General features: G+C 38.6%; 1 protein-coding gene across 1 annotated transcript in view; it reads right to left on the bottom strand.

Annotated features, from left to right (window-relative positions):
- Positions 1–1587: 1587 nt before the first annotated feature.
- LOC107581403 (myosin-10-like) overlaps positions 1588–19880 on the bottom strand; it is a 60440-nt gene continuing 42147 nt past the window's right edge. Inside the window, exons 16-42 of the mRNA XM_016266961.1 lie at positions 19652–19825; positions 18967–19081; positions 18129–18194; positions 14228–14229; positions 13978–14138; positions 13720–13828; positions 13419–13550; positions 12865–13071; positions 12522–12659; positions 12279–12402; positions 12019–12190; positions 10996–11208; positions 10329–10473; positions 9904–10110; positions 9102–9206; positions 8789–8941; positions 8268–8516; positions 7422–7634; positions 6563–6775; positions 5804–5965; positions 5433–5561; positions 5210–5298; positions 5002–5125; positions 4597–4805; positions 4387–4495; positions 3678–3850; positions 1588–1892 (exon numbers count right to left, since the gene is read on the bottom strand). Coding sequence (XP_016122447.1) covers positions 1757–1892; positions 3678–3850; positions 4387–4495; positions 4597–4805; positions 5002–5125; positions 5210–5298; positions 5433–5561; positions 5804–5965; positions 6563–6775; positions 7422–7634; positions 8268–8516; positions 8789–8941; positions 9102–9206; positions 9904–10110; positions 10329–10473; positions 10996–11208; positions 12019–12190; positions 12279–12402; positions 12522–12659; positions 12865–13071; positions 13419–13550; positions 13720–13828; positions 13978–14138; positions 14228–14229; positions 18129–18194; positions 18967–19081; positions 19652–19825 — 4029 coding nt within the window. The 3' untranslated portion in view covers positions 1588–1756. The remainder of the gene's footprint in view (positions 1893–3677; positions 3851–4386; positions 4496–4596; positions 4806–5001; positions 5126–5209; positions 5299–5432; positions 5562–5803; positions 5966–6562; positions 6776–7421; positions 7635–8267; positions 8517–8788; positions 8942–9101; positions 9207–9903; positions 10111–10328; positions 10474–10995; positions 11209–12018; positions 12191–12278; positions 12403–12521; positions 12660–12864; positions 13072–13418; positions 13551–13719; positions 13829–13977; positions 14139–14227; positions 14230–18128; positions 18195–18966; positions 19082–19651; positions 19826–19880) is intronic.

The raw sequence follows: 19880 nt of genomic DNA, 5'->3' as shown, positions 1-19880 counted from the left end.
TGATAAAGCTTTAAACCAAATGAAATCCCGCTTGCTCCTCGCCGCCAGAGGCTTCTTTATATCAAACCAACATTAACACTGATTTCCCTCAGATCTTCATGAGAACACAAGGGATACGAGACCTATACACTGGATATGATTCATAGCAAAACAAAAACGGGTTACATAGCATTTTATTTCAATTGCCTTCAGCCAGTTTTGCCTTCATATTAGCGTTTCTTCATTACTCCTACGAGACATACTTCCATTGATGTTTTCTAATTAGTGTCTAAGGCACTTTAAGAAACATGTCAGTAAATGCTAACAGTGGAACAGGTTAGTACGCTTTCCGTTCATCCTCTTAATACTACTAGTGCTCAAAGCATCCCGTCCACAGCTATACTCGCCACCAAAGTGCCTGTGAATGAACCTGTTCAATATGTCCAGTTGCTTTCAGTGCTGATTTCTCATTGATGTCTGGACCGTTTCAAACATCTTCCAATAAACTTTCCTTTTGGTTTCACTTGTAGTGTATCTAATAGAGCAGCTGGGTTTGAGAAGTACCATCATACTGTCACATATACAGGAAAAAAAAACCTTAAAGAGATTACATATGAAGTATTCTGGATGCAAATGCACGTCGAGATGAAGCATACATATTTCCTTTCCAGTTGAAATGGCCTTTTATTGCTTTCTTACAATGTGCAGTTAAAGGCGATTCGTGATTACATCCCAATTCCTAAAACACAAACCGCCTCCGTCACAGCTAAATCTCCCAAATAAGATCAAACAGGCCTAGAGTTGAATGAAGATAAACACGCAGGATTTCTTGCGTTTTAACTATTTAATGCATTTAAATGTTAATGAGATGCTGAAGCGAGCAGCTTTTTCACAGTTTTTTCTTTTCTGGTCCGTTTCAGATCCGGTCCAGTGCAACAGGACTTCTTTTCTTTTTTCTTTTAGTGTTGGCTTGTAGCGAACAAGCAGCACATGCATCTCTATCGACCCAAAATCTGCAGACCGTGTTTATTTGGAGGACTGTACTGTACTGTAACTAAGATCCAATCCGTCACGTTTGCTTAGCTAGCTGATGGTTTTACATCATTAAACTAGACTAGAGTGAACACTCATTGCACGCTCTTATGAATGAGCATATTCATGTACGCAAAGCAAAGGTTGACATTTGAAATGCACTTCTATAGTGTGTTCTGTCATGAGTGCGGTATTTTGTAGGCTACAGTTGCAGGAAACACTAATTGGCGTGTGCACGCTCGGTCTTGAAGCATCTTGGATTGAATTTAGAATAAGGCAGAGTTGATGCTCCCTTGGTAGGGAGGGGATAGAAATGGAGGTTTGAGGGTAGCTTATGTCTGAACGTGTGTGTGTGTGTGTGTGTGTGTGTATGTGGAAGTGTTAGTGTAGTTGTGTGTTTACATCGCTCACTGGTCCTCTTTCTGTACCGTGGACCACAGTTGCAGGAAACACTAATTGGCGTGTGCACGCTCGGTCTTGAAGCATCTTGGATTGAATTTAGAATAAGGCAGAGTTGATGCTCCCTTGGTAGGGAGGGGATAGAAATGGAGGTTTGAGGGTAGCTTATGTCTGAACGTGTGTGTGTGTGTGTGTGTGTATGTGGAAGTGTTAGTGTAGTTGTGTGTTTACATCGCTCACTGGTCCTCTTTCTGTACCGTGGACTCCACATAGCTAAAGGAGAAGAATGAGGTGCTGGAGAGGAGGAAGCAGTGGGGCTGGGTGACCACAGGAGGGCGGCTGTGCTCTACTCCGCTTGAGCCGGCGGGTTCTCGTTCAGGTCGCTGGCCTTGCTGTCCGCGTCGTCGTCAGAAAACTCCCCTTCCATCTGCAGCTGCCTGCGGCCAGAACGGCTTGAGGAGAAGCTAACAGAACCTCCTCGCCTGCAGGAGACCGTAAATAAGGTATTAGAGCGCATTACCCAGCACTCTATATACTATTATAGTATTCATATTTTGAATTATCTTTTAGCTTTCATTTTAATTTGAGTAATTTTGTTATAGTTCATCATTTATTTTTTTTAAATACTTCTATTTATCACTATGAGTTTAGTAATTTTATGTGCTTTAGTAATTTTTATGAGTTTTTTTTTTAAAAACAATTTTATGTGTGTCTGTAATGTTTTTATATATGTATTTAGCATTATTTTTATTTCAGTTTTAGTCATTTGTTATGTTTTATATCATTCTATCTATCTGCACACAAAACCAGTCTTCAGTCGCTGGGGTATATTTGTAGCAATACCCAAAAATACATTGTATGGGTCAAAATTATAGATTTTCCTTTTATGACAAAAATCATTAGGATATTAAGTAAAGATCATGTCTCATGAAGATATTTTGTAAATTTCCTACTGTAAATATATCAAAACGTAATTTTTGATTAGTAATATGCATAGCTAAGAACTTCATTTGGACAACTTTAAAGACCATTTTCTCAATATTTAGATTTTTTTGCACCCTCAGATTCCAAATATTGTCCTATCCTAACAAATGTTTGATCATTTTTATTCGTTTTTAAAGATATTTCTATTTTGCATGCATTTATTTTATTTCACATTAGTAATTTTATGTGCATTTGTCAAATTGTTTTTATATTTGTATTTAGCATTCATTTTTATTTCAGCTTTAATAATTTGTTAATAATTAGCTTTTATCATTTTTAAGTTTTTTATAGTTTTATTTAACGAACTCTTTTCCCGCCATTGACGAGATATCTTGTCAATTAAGAGAGAACGCTTCCCAGCCAAAGACAAGTTCTTACGGCAATCCGTGTTCTAGGTGTATTACAGTTAGGAAAGCCCTAGCGCATGCCCAGAAGGAGTTATTTAAATTTTTGTTATATAACACTATATATATATATATATGTGTGTGTGTGTGTGTGTGTGTGTGTGTGTGTGTGTGTCTGTCCTGTTTATTGAATGCCATTTAAATTTTTCATATAATTATTTACAGGTGAAAGAATGACATCTGAATGTATTTTGCTTGAAAATGCACTACACAAATGCATTTTTCTCTGTTTTTTTGTCCAAATGTTGTATGTCTGATGAAACCTATCATGAAGATAGAATAAAATTGTTTTTTTGTTTAAAAGCAGAGGCTCAGTTCTTTATTTTGATATGTAATATGTTCATATATTCATAGCAGAAAATATTCTGAGGGCTGTCAAATTTAAGTGAAAATCATCAAAAATGCTGGCGGTGGCTGGCAACTTTTTAAAACAATGCTGGCGGGGAAAGTTAATATATTTTTCACGCAATTTTGTTGTGTGCTTATTTACATTAGGTTTTTATTTTTTATATATAATAATTTTAATATAATATTTCTAGTTAGCATTAATAGTACTTTAACTTAAATGAAAATTAGAAATGTAAAAATAAATACTTTAATATAATATTTATATTTAATTTAATTTCAGCCTTATTTCAATTTCTGAAAATAATTTTTAATAGCTTTAGGTTGTGTTATCAATAACAACACTGACAACCAACAAATGTACAAACTCAGCTATTTCTGGTCCAACAGTGTCTGAAATAGCAGTGAATATCAGCACTGCATCATTATTAAACAGTAGACAGGACATGATATGAATGCACAAATAAACAGATATTGGGTCAGATATTGATACAAGGATCTAAAGTATTGCAATATATCAGTATCAATATGTACCTGAGGCGGTTTTTGAGCGTGCTGACCTCTCGGCTCAGACCCTCACTAGCTTCGGTGGCATCGTCCAGCTCTCTCTGCAGCTTCCTGCGGGAGGCGTTTGCTCGAGTCGCCTCTTCCTCAGCCTCCTCCAGCTGCCTCTTCAACTGCTTCATGCGGGAGTTTGCCTTCTCCATCTGAAGACAGACAGAAATTCTGAGTCTCAGGTTTCTCTCTTATGAGAGAAAAGCAACTAACTACAATTTATTGTGCATTATGTTTAGAGCTGTAAATCTGAAATTGAATTTAGCTCGGAGAGCAAAGTGGTTCGCAATTTATTTGACTAAGGTATAACGTAATAATTGAGCAGCACATCAGCGTATAAGAATGACTTCTGAAGGATCATCTGACACTGAAGATTGAAGTAATGATGCTACAAATTTTGTTTTGCCATCACAAGAATAAATTACGTTTTAAAATACAGTACATTCAAATAGTAAACAGTTGTAATAATATTTCACAATAGAACTGTTTTTACTGCATTTTTGATCAAATAAATGCTGCCTTGTGACAAGTTTATCCACAAAATCTGTCCAGCACCTTGGTAGCATAGTTTTGGAAAAAACTTGTAGAAATGCTATAAAACCAGCCAATCAGAAAATGCTTTTCAGCATAAGCTGCTGGGGACCTAGTACACTTTGAGAACGGAGATTAGGATTTGGGTTTCATTCACCTGCTCTTTGTACTGGTCAGCATGGCGACGCTCATCCTCCACTTGCATGAACACCTCCTTGAGTTTCTTCTCTGTGCGACGCACAATCTTATTGGCTGCAGCTCTCTCCCTGTGAAGCGCACAGATCATACACCATTGCCAAAACACAAGTTAGTGCCAATGGTTTTCGTTCAGTCAGAACGTGGTGGGTTTCTTTTCACGGTTGCTTACTTTGCTTCCTGTTCAAGCTGCTCCTCTAGCTGGATAATCTTGGCCTCCAGGGCGGCGATAGAGGCCTTGAACTTTGATTTGATGGATCCCTCAAGTTCCTGCAGTTTGGCCTTCAAATCTTTGTTTTGCCGCTCCAGCTGCTGACGGGCGTTCTCGCTCTTCTGGGCGGCACTGCGCTCTCCCGCCAGCTCTGTGTTCAGGGTATCCACCTGAAATACAGACACAACAGCTCTGACTAAAGACGTGATGTGTCAAATGTAGCCAAGAATGCTTATGAAGATGACAATTAGACATCTTGCAAAGATCACAAGCGCACAGAAATTTGAGAGCAGGCCATGATGACAAGTTTAAGAGTGTTGAAAACATAGCTTGATCATAATTACAGCAGCTTCCTCAACACCACACCTGCATAGTGGTCTTGCGGAAGCGGTCGTTCAGGAGCTCCATATTGCTCTGTTCCTCCTCTAGCTCTTCCTCCAGCTGGGCAATACGAGCCTCCAGCCTCCTCTTCTCATCCAAGAGGGCTGCCCTGAAGAAGTGAAAGTTAGAAAGAAAATTAGTTGCGACTTCCGGTTCACACTGACTTTGAGAGGTTTGCAGCACAATGACTCACTTTCCAGAGGCACTGTTGGAAATCTCATCTGCAAGCTCGTCTCTTTCCTGTTCAGCGTGGCGTCGGGCTCTCTCTGAAGATGCCAGGTCCTAAAATCACAACCAAACCATAAACAAAGACTCGCCTGTTGAACTAATCCAACTTAAAACTGTGTAGAAAAACAAGCAACAGATTCTTCAGAAAGGCTTTTTTCAAACAGACGTGTATTTCAGTGTCGGCTCACCTCTTGCAGCTGCAGAATCTCAGCCTCGAGACTCTTGAGCTTCTTCTCGTTCTCCTTAGACTGAGCGAAGATATCATCACGAGAAGCGCGCGCCTCCTCCAGCTCCCTCTGGTAGTCCTTCATCTGGGCCTGGATCAAAACAGAGAGATGTTGCCATCTGTTCTTCTCACATTTTGTCGTATCACTATACTGACTATGACCTAAAATATTAAGTCTCAGTAATGCAGTCAATGATGTAGACATCTGTGTCACTACTAAAAGGCAGATGCACTTGGAGCTTGTGAGGATAAACAGATTATGCTAACAAGTCATTTCTTGCGTTATCTTTACATTTCTGTGCATGAACAGCAGCATTCTGGAAAAGATTCTACCTGGAGTTTGCGTAGCTGTTTAATGGCTTCATCACGGGCCTTGTTTGCAGCCTCGATCTGAGCTTCCACATCTTTGAGGTCCATCTCCAGTTTCTTCTTGGCAGCTACAGCAAGAGCTCTCTGCTTCCTTTCATCTTCAAGCTCTGCCTCCATCTCACGCACCTGAAGGAACAGGAATCATGGATCAAAAACGTATATCAGACAGGTTAACTATGAATGAAAACTATTTCAGACTGTCACAAATTTGTTACTTGTTGCTTCTTAAGGTATTAACCCTTTTTTACACAAAGTTGCCTCAAGACTTACTTTCTTTACTGGAAAGCACATGGTTAATTTCTTAACTGTCACTTTTGATTAACTGAATGCTTTTTTCTGAATAAAAATAATTTCAATGAAGGTAGTGTATTTATTTTTTAAAGATTTTTTAAGTTTAAATGGAGTGTAAATAATATTTTGATACATACAAAGATGTGTGTATGTATATATATATATATATATATATATATACACACACACATATATATCATGTGTGTGAATATATAGTGAATAAATTACGAATCTTAAAGGATAATCTTCATCTCCAAATGGCTTGTAATCCTCAAAAATGATAATTCCACCCACCTGTTTGACCAGTGCCCTCTTCTTCTCCTCATTCTGCTCATCTCTGGCCTGCAGGTCTCGGTCAAACTGGGCGAATCTTAAAGGATAATCTTCATCTCCAAATGGCTTGTAATCCTCAAAAATGATAATTCCACCCACCTGTTTGACCAGTGCCCTCTTCTTCTCCTCATTCTGCTCATCTCTGGCCTGCAGGTCTCGGTCAAACTGGGCCTTCATGGCCTGCATGTTGACCTCCAGACGCAGCTTGGCATCCTCTGTGGCCTGTAGCTCGTCCTCCAGCTCCTCCAACTGAGTGCGCATCTCCTCTACCTGCTGCTCCAGAGTGCGCTTGGATTTCTCTAGCTCATGCACCTACAGATTATAGAACGTAAAAAAAAATTACAGTGAGATAGCGTTATAACCAGTGATCAGCTGCTAAATGATAAATCCAGGATCCAGGACTTCTCTACTCATTCATATTTACTCCACATTTCTACAATTATTTTTTTAAAGACTGCAGAGGAAGATTTTCATTTTTCATAAATTTTCACGTTTTTCAAACCACTTTCTACATTACATTTTTATGATATCTCTAGACCTGGAAATCACAATTTTAAAATTCCCTGATTCCTCCCATTTTCAAATTAGCTTTTTATTTAATTTTTTGCTTCTATGGTTGCCACAGCACTCTGAGTAGATCCAAAGAGTGAAATTTCATCATCCCAAAATCTTGCTCCAAATACTGCACATTAAACATGCATATGTTGTGACTGGCTGATGAAGTATTCTGTTGTCAGTGATGACAGGCAAATTACTTGACACCTGAAACTTGTTGCATCACACTTAGTTATCACATGCTGTAGGGTGTCAGCACATTATGAGGTCTTAAAACAAAAACAGCCAACAAAATCTGCTGTTTACAAAACACCAAAGGTTCTTTAAACATCATGATGATGAATCCAAACATAACCACATATGTAATATAACAGCACAAACATCCAGTAACATACTGACTTACATTCTTGCCTACGTCATCCTTGGAACTCATCAGATCCTCCATCTCAGCTCTGAGCTGCTTGTTGAGTCTCTCAAATTCCTCTTTAGCCTCCAGAGCTTCATCCAGGGCTCGGGCCATAGACAGAGCTTTGGTCTCCTTCTCTCTCGCCTCGGCCTCAGCACGGTCCCTCTCCTCAGCGTAACGTGCAGAGATGGTCTTCTCCTCCGCCAGCATCTGACATACACGTCAACAAATGCTTTTGTAAGATTGTTGTTAACATAATTAACAAATGTTTTTCATTAGAATTGAATGATAATAAAAAAATAAAATTACAATTTAGCATTATACATAAAAAAAAATTCACTTAAAAATGTAAATGCTGAAAATCAGCTGGTAACCCTCATATTGTTGTTCATCTTTTCAAATACAAATTAAGATATTTCAAATGAAACCTGTAAGATTTCTGTCCATCTATTGAAAGTACATTCCACTAAAACTTCAAAAAAGTAAAAGTTGGTTCTCACACATCAAGCAAGCATGCTTGAGCTTCAGTTTCCCACATTTGATGAACTCTATATATGTGCATTGATCAGTTTATTGTGAAACTAAAAACCTAAATTAAATCTGTTCATCATATAAAGCAATTGTGTCTTTTTCAGAAGTCTTGGATTAAATTAAGCTTTAAAACTTCAAATTACATGTCAAGTTTTGGTGAATGGACTTTCAATAGAAGGACAGAGCTTCATATCTTCATTTATTTTTCAAAGAGGTGTGATAAGTCCTATGGTTTTGAAATGACATGAGGGAGATTAAAAGACAGAAATTTAACTTTTGGGTGAAATGTTGTTTAGCCAAAACAATTCATACCTGGTCAAACTTCTTCTGTTTCTTCTCCAGGTTTGAGACGATCTGTCTCTGGTGGTCCAGGTCCACCATAAGGTCATCAAGCTCCTGCTGCAGCCTGTTCTTGGTTTTCTCCAGCTTGTCGTAAGCAATGGCCTTTTCCTCCAGTTTCTGACTGGTCCCCTCCATGTCTTTCTGCAGTTTCCTCTTGACCTCCTCCAGGCCTTCAAGAGCTCCCACATCATCCTCCAGCTTTTTCTTGGTATCCACCAGCTATCCAAGAAAGGCGGATTACAGAGGAGTGCTTTTACTTTCAAATGTTTGAGTAGTAAATAGTATATCGGATTCCCTTTCTGAACAGAAGTCTGAAAATTACACTTTTACATAACCCACTTTTGGTCAAATATGACAGGCTTTTGTGAGGTTCTAGCCAACATGTCACTGGTAGAGTAAAACATAATTTTGTGTCAACTGATGTGCAAGATGTTGATATAATCTGACTTGCCGTCTGCCCTAATAAAAGAATATGGAGTGATTGTGCATACTTGGGATTGTAGTGTTGCCAGTTGTCTCTCCAGGTTCCTTCGCGCCTCCTCTTCCTCCTCCTGCTGCTCCTGAAGGCTGTTCTTCTCCTCCTCCAGTTGACGGATACGGCTGCTCAGGTTCAGCTTTTGACGCGTCTCCTCTTGAAGCAGCTCCTATATCCACAATATTAAACAATCATGACTCAATCACATCTCACACACCTTTTCTGTAAAAAGTCTATCAATTGTTTTTATTAATTATCTATTGTTTTATTATTCTATGTCATTGCTTCATCCACTCTTGCAGGGCTTCCTGTTTGCAGAGACGCATTACCTGAGTGTCCTGAAGCTGGCTCTCTAGGCTGGAGGCATCTTTGGCCAGCTTAATTCCCTTCTTCTCAGCATCTTCCAATAGAGCAGAAACATTGTCCAGTTCCGCCTGCAATAAATGATAAATAAATAAATAAATTTACAGTGGAGAGATTTCACACAAATACCCTCGATTCTGATCTATTTAAGGTTGCTTTCACACTTGGCTTGACAGCCTGGTCCGAACCTAATATATACAATTAATTGTAATAATTGCAGATTTAATGATTGCAGGTCTCATATGAAACTCTGAGTCAGAATTTAACAGAACAGTTTAATTCCATGTAGTAAATAAATGTTTGTTTTAAAATTGTGCATTTAAAAAAAAAGCTTCAGGTCTGCTGTGATTATTTGTAGGGCTGCACAATGTTGTGATTATATACCAATATGACTATAAAATCATATATGAAACTGGTTATTATATAATAATGTAATAGTACACACGCTAATATTTAATTACTGCCATTTGCAATTTATTTAATAATAGTTACAATTAATTATAAAAATTGCCAATTTAATGATTGCAATTTGATAAATTCACATCAAGCCATAATCGTGATTAGGGTTTTATTTTGATTAACCGTGCAGCCCTTATTACAGCCACACTTTCAGTCTGCAAAAAAACAATGAAACAACAGTTATCTGTAGTGTGTGAGGAAGGACGGAGTGTAACAATATTTCATGAAACTGGGAGTAACAGAAATTATTCTGATATGAAGTGTAACAGAACTCGCTTGTAGTTTATGTGACAGTCTAACAGCACTGACCTGTAGTTTGTGGGAACGGTCTGAAAGTTCTCCTTTAACCTTCTCTCCCTCGCTGAAGCGGGCCATGAACTCCTGCAGCTGAGCCTCAAGTTTCTTTCTCTTGTGCTCAGATTCAGACTTGGCTTGCTGCAAACTCTTCACATCATTGGTCAGCTCCTTATTATCACTCTCCAGAGTCTGTTTGTTTTTCTCCAGATTTGACTTCACCTAATGTTGACAGACAGACCGTGTGAGAGAGAGAGAGAGAGAGAGATTTTGCCTGAACTGTATAAACAGGAGACCATACCATATTCAATCACTGAACGAGGAAATGAATTCCAAACACATCATTCTGACAGCAGACTGGCAGTGTTCCAGTCGAGACATTAGAACTGAAATCCCTCACTACAGTAATGAGTCATTTACTCTTCATCTCTGTGGCTTACTCTCTTGGCCTGCTCCAGCTGCTCAGAAATCTCCTCCAGAGATGTGCCGTGCCTCTGTCTCATCTCCTGGATCTGAGACTCATGGTTTTTTATCTCATCATCAATGGCCTTCTTCAGCTCTGCCACCTCCTGCTCTCGTTTGGTCCTTCATGAGCAAAAGACACATGATTAGGCAAGACACATTTGAGGAGAAAGGGTTCCTCAAATGTGAGAGATTTCAATTAACTTAATCTGGCTTAAATGGCTCTCCAATTACATTACCAAAAGACTCATTTGAACTAGTCAAGCGTAGAAAAATGTTGGCACCAAGGTTTTAGCATAGTTTTGATATGTCTTCTTTTCTTTCACCTAAAAACAACAATTCTGTCCTCATTTACTCATCCTCCACACGTTCCAATCCTGTACAAGTTTCTTTCTTCTGCTGAGCACAAAAGAAGATATTTTAAAGAATGCTGGTAACCAAACAGATTTCCATAGTATGGGAAAAAATACTATGGAAGTCAATGGCTACCATCAACTGTTTGGTTACCAACATTCTTTAAAAGGTTTGAAACAAGTGAAGGGTAAGTAAATAACAGAATTTTCATTTTTGGGTGAATTATGCCTTTAAAAATTTGTTCCATTTTGTGGTCATGATAAATTTAGTTCCTGATGCAGACTCTTGTACCTCAGCTCCTGCTGGGCGGCAGTGGTGTCCAGGGTGTCTTCCAGCTCAGTCTTCAGAGCCTCCAGTTCCTCACTCAGATCTCTCTTAAGTTTCTCAGCTTTGTTTCTGGCTGCTTTCTCAGACTCCAGATCCTCCTGGAGCTCAGCTAGCTGGGCCTGCAGCTCCCGCACTTGCTTCAGAGCATTGTTCTTCTGAGCGACCTCTTCATCACCTCTGGGGAACAACAAGGATAAGCAAAGATTATTAACAAAACCATGCATGCTAAATTAAAGGAGTTATATTCTACACTTTGTTTATAAACTCTTTCTAACCCTGATTAATTAAATAGTTCTGAAATGAATACGAATACTTTTATTCAGCAAAAACACATTAAATTGGTCACATGCAACAAAGAGTTTTATAATGTCACAAAAGATTTCTAGGTAACAATTTATTTTAAGGTGTCCTTGTTACACGTTACATGTACTTACCATTATAATAACAATTAATTATGCATAATTACATGCAAGTAACCCAAAGCCTAACCCTAACTGTATAGTAAGTACATGTAGTTAATTAATATTACTCCGTACTTAAATTACTTAATACTTAAACTCCGACACCTTAAAATAAAGTGTAACCGATTTCTATTTCAAATTATCACTTCTTTTAAATTGTAATTATATTTCTCAACATTTAAAACATTATCACTGTATTTTTGCCTTGGTAAACATAACAGATTTAAAATAAAATAATACAGACTGAACACCCCTGTTATATATATAACATGGGAAAGCATGTTTTTGTGTGTATTCATGATGTGATGTCGCAACAGCAATGAGATACCAATTTACTAAATTATTTCAGGACTGCACAATGTTAACAAACACAAAGGTCAAGAATAAAAACTTTCCATGACTAATATTCCAATTTATATGACGCCAACATAACTCGGCCTACCATAAGTTATTGTTTTGACATGGTCAGCTAGACGACAGCCAAACTATTTTGTTATTCTGTGTTCCTCAATGACTAGATCTTCACCTGGCCAGTACAGCCTGTAGCTCTTCTTCTTTCTTGGCCAGTTGGATCTTGAGTTCCTCAATCTGGGCCTGCAGCTCAGCTATCTGGTCCTGTAGGTCTGTGGTCTCAGCATCCAGCTTTCTTTTGGCTTTCTCAAGCTCCTGCCTAGTTTTCTCCTCTTTCTTCAGACGCTCTGAGGGTCAAACACGCACACATAAATGTAAGACTCACTGCTTTACATTCACTTATATAAAATGACCCAAATTCAACCCAGTCCTCACCTTCCAGGTCTACCATCATCATTTCTTGCTTGTTTCTGACTTTGCTAAGGTTCTTGGCCTTCTCTTCTTCCTCAGCCAACTGGGAGGTCATCTCACTGACACGGTCCTCCAGGAGTTTTTTCTCCTGAGGGATAGAGAGGAAAGGAAGAGTTCAGTTTGCTCCTGCAAAGTTCTTCTCAGAGCATTCCTACAACAAAGGCCATGGGTTGCATTTTGATTAGGCAGAATGACATCTGCACTGACCTTTAGGAATTTGGAGTTCTGGTCCTCCAACAGCAGAATATCTTCCTCCATCTTTTTTATCTTGGCTTCAGCAGTCACCTTCTCCAACTGAAGCTTCTGTCGGGCAGCCTCTTCTTCATCTAGTTGTTCCTCTAGGTCCTGAAGTCATGCACACACACACACACACTTGTAGTTTCTGTACAGCAGCAGTGTAGGACTTTGTGAGTCTTTTTAGCTAAGTACTTGCTCAATTCATTATTCCAACCCAGAAGTTTTAGATACAGATTTCCTCTCTCAGAGCAGAGAGGCCTATTTTAAAGTTTACAGCAGATCAAGGACTATATTTCCACAGTGAAGTCCTCACCTGTATGTGCGACTGCGTTTTCTTCTTCTCATTCTGCAAAGATTGGTTCCTCTCCTCTTCCTCCTCCACACGGGACTCCAGGTCATGAAGAATCTCCTCCAGCTCTTGTTTTTTAGCCACCAGGCGAGCCCTCATCTCTTCAGCTTCAGCAAACAATTCTGTCTCAGCCTGCAGTTGCTCTGCCAAGATGTTCTTCTCCTCCAAAAGCTGAAACAAACATCAAACCAGATCTTCTCTCGGTTTCTACAAAATGTTTAGCACTCAATTTGTTTGACAGAGTCACTATGATTTCGTAACACTGCAGAATATCCACTACATTGAATAAAGCCACAAGAGATCACTAGATTCTCTATCTAGTGATAGATATCGAGATTTTAGAAAATCAAGATTTTAGAAAGCAACATAATTCAAGTGTGGCCATTTACATATATCAGATACGTAACAGTGTCTTTAAATGTGGCTCATTCCATCCATTATTAGGTCAAACACTAACACAACACTTAAATAACACTGTATTTTCAGAAGACAGAGGGAGCAGGTGAGTGTGTGCTAACCTGCTGGTGTTTCCGCTCCATTTCCACCAGTTCGTTCTCTACTTTCACTTGCTTCTCCTTCACTTTAATGAGCTCCTCATCCTTGGCCTGCATTTCTTCCTCCTGACGGGTCACCTGGAGGAGGGGTTTCACCTGCAGACACACATGTAATGCATGTCTCAAATGAAAACTATCTGCAACAATACTGCAAACAAGTTTTTAAAGATTCAATTTCTCTTGCAAACACATACATTTCTTTTAGACAAGTATACAAAACCTGGTCAAATCATTAAAACGAACTCTTTCAAAAACCGAGACCAACCTTGGTGAAAAGTCTCCACCACTGCCAGTGGCGTAGTTTCAGGTAGGCGGCACAGTTTCTCTGCAGGACTTTCAAAGCGCTTAGCTGCTGCTGTTTTTTAGCAAAGGCTCTGAGAAACACAACAGCAAAACAGCAGCAGTTCACAGTCAAGGTCTCATAAGAATACATTTTATTTCTACACTATAAACAGTAAGAGCTGCATATCACTGCTGCCCCTTTTAGACCAGATTTAGATCAGCCATCTCCATTTGGACTCACTTGCGAGCCAGATATCCTCGACAGACTGACTGAAAGTAGATGATGATATCTGTTATTTTCAGGTCTCTCTCCTCCTCCAGGTGTGCCAAAACTCCAGTGCGAAAGAAGATCTTACTCTGCCCGATCCGGTAGAGGTTTGGGTCAAGCTCCAAGGCTCGGATCTACAGATCAGATTATTAGATGATACTTAGTATTTAGCAGATGCAAAATTTCAGATGCTGGTTTATCAATAATTGGCATCAGTAAAAACTTCTATGAAAAGACAGAATGAACATAAAATAATTAACTCTTCAAAGTGCACCTTTAATTTTACACTTATTTATATAAATTATTAAATTATACAAATACATTTTATTATTATGATAAAGCTCTTTGGAGAGATGCATTATTGAGCTATAAGGTCTGATTTGGAAATTAAGCTCATTATTTTTGGAAGTGACATTTGGATATACCAATTTTAATTATGAAAAGAAAACAACTTAAATGTAGTGAAAATCTATCTGAAAATGATAATTAAAAAAAAAAAGTTTAAAACAATTACTCCACCATTGGTATGTTTGGGTCAGTAAGATTTTTTTATGCTCACCAAGACTGCTTTTATTTGATAGCTCTAATTCAACAACACCAAGCAGAAGGTCAAAATACGCTGTGTATTTTTGCATTCTTACAAAAACCATTTAATAATAACAAAAAAAAACTGTCCTTTGATTCCTTCAGTCCTTTAATCGTCATATCCCAAAAGAAAACCGAAAATAACTTTCAGAAAGTAGTACAGTGTATTTTGACTCAATGCCACAAGTTTAGACAGTCAATTCAAGAGACAATGGCCCCCCTACTATGCCAGCAGGTGCAGGTCCAATGCTACGCAAATGGAGACATGAAACAGATGAAGAGTGCCAAGGATAAGACCACATCTATAAACAAGCACAAGCTGCAAAAGAAAGTAAATGGAAGGGTGAACCTCAAAACCTGTCAAGATCATGTCCAGGACATACTTCACACCAATATCTTGCAGTTCATTGAGTCAGATGTTAATTCAGCAACTGCTCTCATGGTTTCATCAGACAGATTTAAACCAGTAATGCTTAACTCCTCTTGTCACCTGCTTGTGAATCAGACTACACTGATAACATTGTGTGCAGCCCATATTTACAACTAATTAAATCGAATTTCTTTTGGTGTGGCGAATTTCAATGGCAGTGTGCATTTAGCAGTGCAGTGAACAGTGCTTTAAGTTTATAAAAAGTTTATTCTATTTATAAAAAAAAAAGTTAATATATTTTGCTTAAATAATGGTCCTTAAAAGGCTTTATTTTAAGATGTTTCCCTCAAGTACATTTTCCACTCCAATTCTTGTTACAGAATTACAGAATACAAAAAAGCGCATTGTAAAGTATTGATACATTGTGTAAGCATTTGTTGTAGTATGTTGATTTCAGTAAAACAAATCATAGTTTTGTCATTATTTTTACTCTACTACAGAAATGAGATTCTAACAAGAAACAACAAAACTTCTCAAATTCAAAATAAAGCATTTGGATGCATTACAGCAATTTAAATCGAGGGAAAATGTTGTTGTTTTTTTCTTTTGAGTGAAATATGACCCAGACATGTAAATCAAGTTCTCTTTCTAAGTAATGTTACTAAAGAGGTCTCCTTTCAGCAACTGAATAAATAAATGTGAATAAATAAGACCCTAATCAGAAAAATTATATTCACAAATTTGAGTCTGATAACAGTGTCCTACAGCAAAACAAGTCAAACTTCAATCACTCAACACACAAGTAATCAAAAACTACATATTCTTTTTGATTTATTGGAGGCTGGTTAAGTGTAACTACTGAGGCTATATTAATAATTCTAGGTCTTGCAGCATTCCTGCAAACGTCATTCTTAAGAACCACTTCCAAGTACTGTTCTGTTCATAATGGGCTCCTGACGTGACTTCCGTTACCTCCATGGAGAATTTACTGAGCTGTCAGTGTTGACTGGCACAGGGCTGAGCGAGTCATTTGGATTCCAGTGAAACAAGACGTGTATTGTTCCGTGTTCCCTGTTGGAGACACTACAGAACTCCTCCACCCCTCACCCAAACTCCATCTCCCTCACACGGCCTATCAAATCACCATCTGACACTTAAAACAAACAAGTTATCTGACCGACAGAAGCAAGGGCATAAGCACCGTACCACACACACACCGCTCTGACTGCTGTAAACTAAGCTGTGTTTGAGGGAATCTCGTGAAAACCAGGTCAGGTCATATTTCACTGTGAAATCTAAATTTTAAAAGGAAATAATATTTAGCATTAAGTCCATTTTAGGACAATGTTTTTGACAATTAAGCAAATTTTCAACCAAAACTGTCATTATCATAATGTGTCCAGACTAGGGATGCTCCGATCAGGATTTTTGCAGCCGATACTGAGTACCGATTTCTTGTCATGGTGATCGGCTGATACTGATGCTGATTCTGATGCTTCAAGCTTTACATAGACGGTTTCATCAGACGCATGCGCCTGGCCCGGTCCGGCCCGAAGTTAACTTCAGGTCTGTGTTTGTTTATCAGTCTGGCTATGGCACCGGCTACAAACGCAGTTAAATTTAAGGTGATGAGTAGACTGAAGTTGGGCTCAAGTGGTTGTGCTGTGTGATGTGTTTCCCATACATTTATTTATTTGTGGCGCTCACCACAATATCAAAACTGACGGATTTTCCAAAAGGCTTCCTTGAATAAACATGAGCACGTACTGCACGTTTAAAAATCAAAACGAGGCGCGGGTGTTTTTATATTACTTTGTGTACAGCCGTTACTGGGGAAACCTGTTTCTCCCGCTTTAAAGAACCTCCTGCTGGCAGCAAATTAATTTGCATTTTCAGTAAAGAAAGGAGTAAAGCCTGTGTTAATGCTATTGAGTAGGCTAATATGGCCAAAGAAGTTATTTTGTTTTATAAATAAATGTTAATTTAAGATCAGCCCACGATAAGTGTATTATGTTACCGTTATCCCTTACGGCTTCGACGAGGTTTTGTTTCATCCTCCACGCCGTGACACCTCACAAAAGACTATTTTTAGCCAAGCAGAAACGTGCCGCGGCTGGCTGATAAACACAAGCACTGACTAGAGCACTGACCAGCTCCAGTTCTCGTGGAGCTGTAATGCGCCGCAGACGTGTGCAGTGAGGCGCAGATCAGCTCTAACGTCACTGAATCTGCTGTTAAAAATTAACCATCCATTCATCATATCATCATGCAAAACATACACTACAAATAGCAAATTTTTTCGTCGTCATGCATTGACGTCATCAAATTGCGATCGGTTCGTGAGATTGGCCAAGTTAGTGAGTACCGATCAAGTCATAAAATGTGATTATCAGCCGATGCCGATCTCCAGCCGATCGATCGGAGCATCCCTAGTCCAGACACTTTTTTTTTTTTTACTCATTACGGTTGAAGATTCTTATTACTGTACTATAGTCATTTTTTATAATAACTTGTGATTTACTGCAATGAAAATGATCTTAAAATAGCTTTATTTTATTATAAAATTTGCTTGTAGATAAATATTTTTTAAAAACTACATTTATGACAGACAGATAGACAGATAGATAGATACTTATTTTCTATAAGCAAAGCATATTTCTATTTGACTTGGGGGTGAAATGTGACCAGGTTTTCAGAATCACCTATTCTTGTGAAAATGGCCTTTTTCAAAACGGTCTGGACTAAAAAAACTGCTAGAGGTGTGGATTTAATAACAATTTTACACTTAACATAGTTTTTAAAGTAATAAATTACAGGGAAAACATTTAGCAAGTGTGTGAATCAAAATTGCTGAAAGGACTCAAAGAACAAGCAGGGCCCTAATCCTTGTAGCCAGCGCACCCATAGAGTCACCTTCAATTGTTTGTTATGCAGTGTCTGTACTCTGTATTAAGTCACTATGCACATGCATTAATTTTTCATGCAATCTTCATTCATGGTCAGTTTGGGCTTCCTAATGAATCAGCCAAGTCACGCTTCCTTCCAAATGGATCCAGCTAACTCTAAAGTTAGCCAGCTAGAGGGACCAGGGCCCAGGTCTACAAGCCATGGTGGGAGTGTTTGAAAGTACACAATGCGCTGGTAAGCAGAGACCTACAGCATCGTATACCTTCACTTGGCGATTCATGGAGACTAGAGACATCATAAAAATACGCTCTTTGGATATTCTGAATCTCTATGGTCGAGAGACAGAGAAAGGGGGCAAAGGGGGGGATAAACAAGAAAAAAAGCAAAATAAAAAAGTAGTAGTAGAACACAGCTAGCACATAATAGACATAAATGGTAGTAAACACACTGGTTAGTGCTGTGCAACACAAGTGAGAATAAGCACTAGTCTCTAATGCTTTTGGATATGTGTACTTTCAATTAAACATTTTAAGATCCTGCTGATCGATCTTAGCACACACATTCTATTTTGTATTTACTTCCGAGTAATTATTTTGCCACAGTCTTAATAATTTTATATGAAAAGTGTATCATGTTATTCATTATACACAGTTATTTTGGCTGGAAATACAGTCAATGCTGAAATAAGACACAATATTTGACACATCCCACTCTGTATTTTTGCATTATTTCATATTTCCTCACTGCTTTAATCTGTAATTAATGTAGAGCAGCCCTGCTTACAACTACAGTGCAAATATATGTTGTGGTACCAACAGTATTGCAGAATGTCTTGTTGGACACATTTTTATTCACACACACCGCCCAGCCCAAAGTTTGACTCTTTGCAACTGAATTAATAATTCCCCCCACTACGTTAAAATATTTGCAACAAGCCACTGAAATGCATGACAAGCTCTTTTTACAAGACACACAAGATGTGAAACTGAAGACTGAAAACAACAGTCTCTTTCTTCACAGAGTGGGAGGGTAGAACCATAAAAACTAGCCGTTTTACGTTTCAGGGAATCTGGAAGGCACTCGAGAAGAAAACAGCTTACCATCCTTCCACAGTTCAGCCACAAACTTATCCGTGGACTGGTGCAGGAGTGTGGCCACGTTGTCATTTAGAGGGTCCATGTTTTTCATCAACCACTCATCTGCCTTATAGTCAACCTGCAAAATGAGAGTAATAAACAGTACGTTAACAACCTCAAGATGGGAAGAATGGAATTAAGCCAGGATTGGTTAAATCTGGATCGTTTAATTTAAGAGGTACTGCAGTTCAGTGGCCGTTGGCTGTTTGCATAGTGTTATGTAACTACTGAAAGTGATAAAGTATAAATCAATGCACTGTTTTTTTTTTACTTAAACAACAGGAAACAAAGCAAACTCTAATTTTCTGGCTTTTAACCCAAACATAGCTCAAAGGGAGAGAAATATCAAAAGTCCCTTATTTCATGCAGTGTCAAGTTTCCATTGCAAACAGCTCACTGATCTGAAACAGATGTGGCCTATGGTTAGCACATACCACAGCTGGATGCTGCTACCCTTGAAAGACAGCAATGCAACATTTCACTGCAAGCCAGTTTGACCTGACTAAATCCAATTACATAAGGTTACGATGCATTCCTTTTTTATTTGAAACACTAACAGGCCTTCATTACAAAAACCATCACAGGACTGAAGCACAAGAGGGGAAGCCAACAGCTATGTGTAGTTTAATTAATATGAATGCAGACGTACCCTGCCAGCATAGTGAATGATGCTGAAATCAGCTTTGTCCTTCAGCTGCCGTGGTTTCTGGAACTTGGCATGAGTGCCTTGCTCTTGCACCAGTTTGTCCACAAAGGTTTTATCAGTGGCTTTTGGAAACCAGCACTCCTCATCCAACAGAGCCAACACACCGGGAGGATTTGCCTGGGAATGGTACCATAGGACCGATCAAAACAACTTCTAGAAAAACCAACAGAAA

The sequence above is a fragment of the Sinocyclocheilus grahami genome, unplaced genomic scaffold (assembly GCF_001515645.1).
Source record: "Sinocyclocheilus grahami isolate Dianchi unplaced genomic scaffold, SAMN03320097.WGS_v1.1 scaffold34.1, whole genome shotgun sequence".
NCBI classification, from domain to species: Eukaryota; Metazoa; Chordata; class Actinopteri; order Cypriniformes; family Cyprinidae; genus Sinocyclocheilus; species Sinocyclocheilus grahami.
The sequence above is the reverse complement of the archived record's forward strand: the minus strand, read 5'-3'. Positions and strand labels throughout refer to the sequence as shown.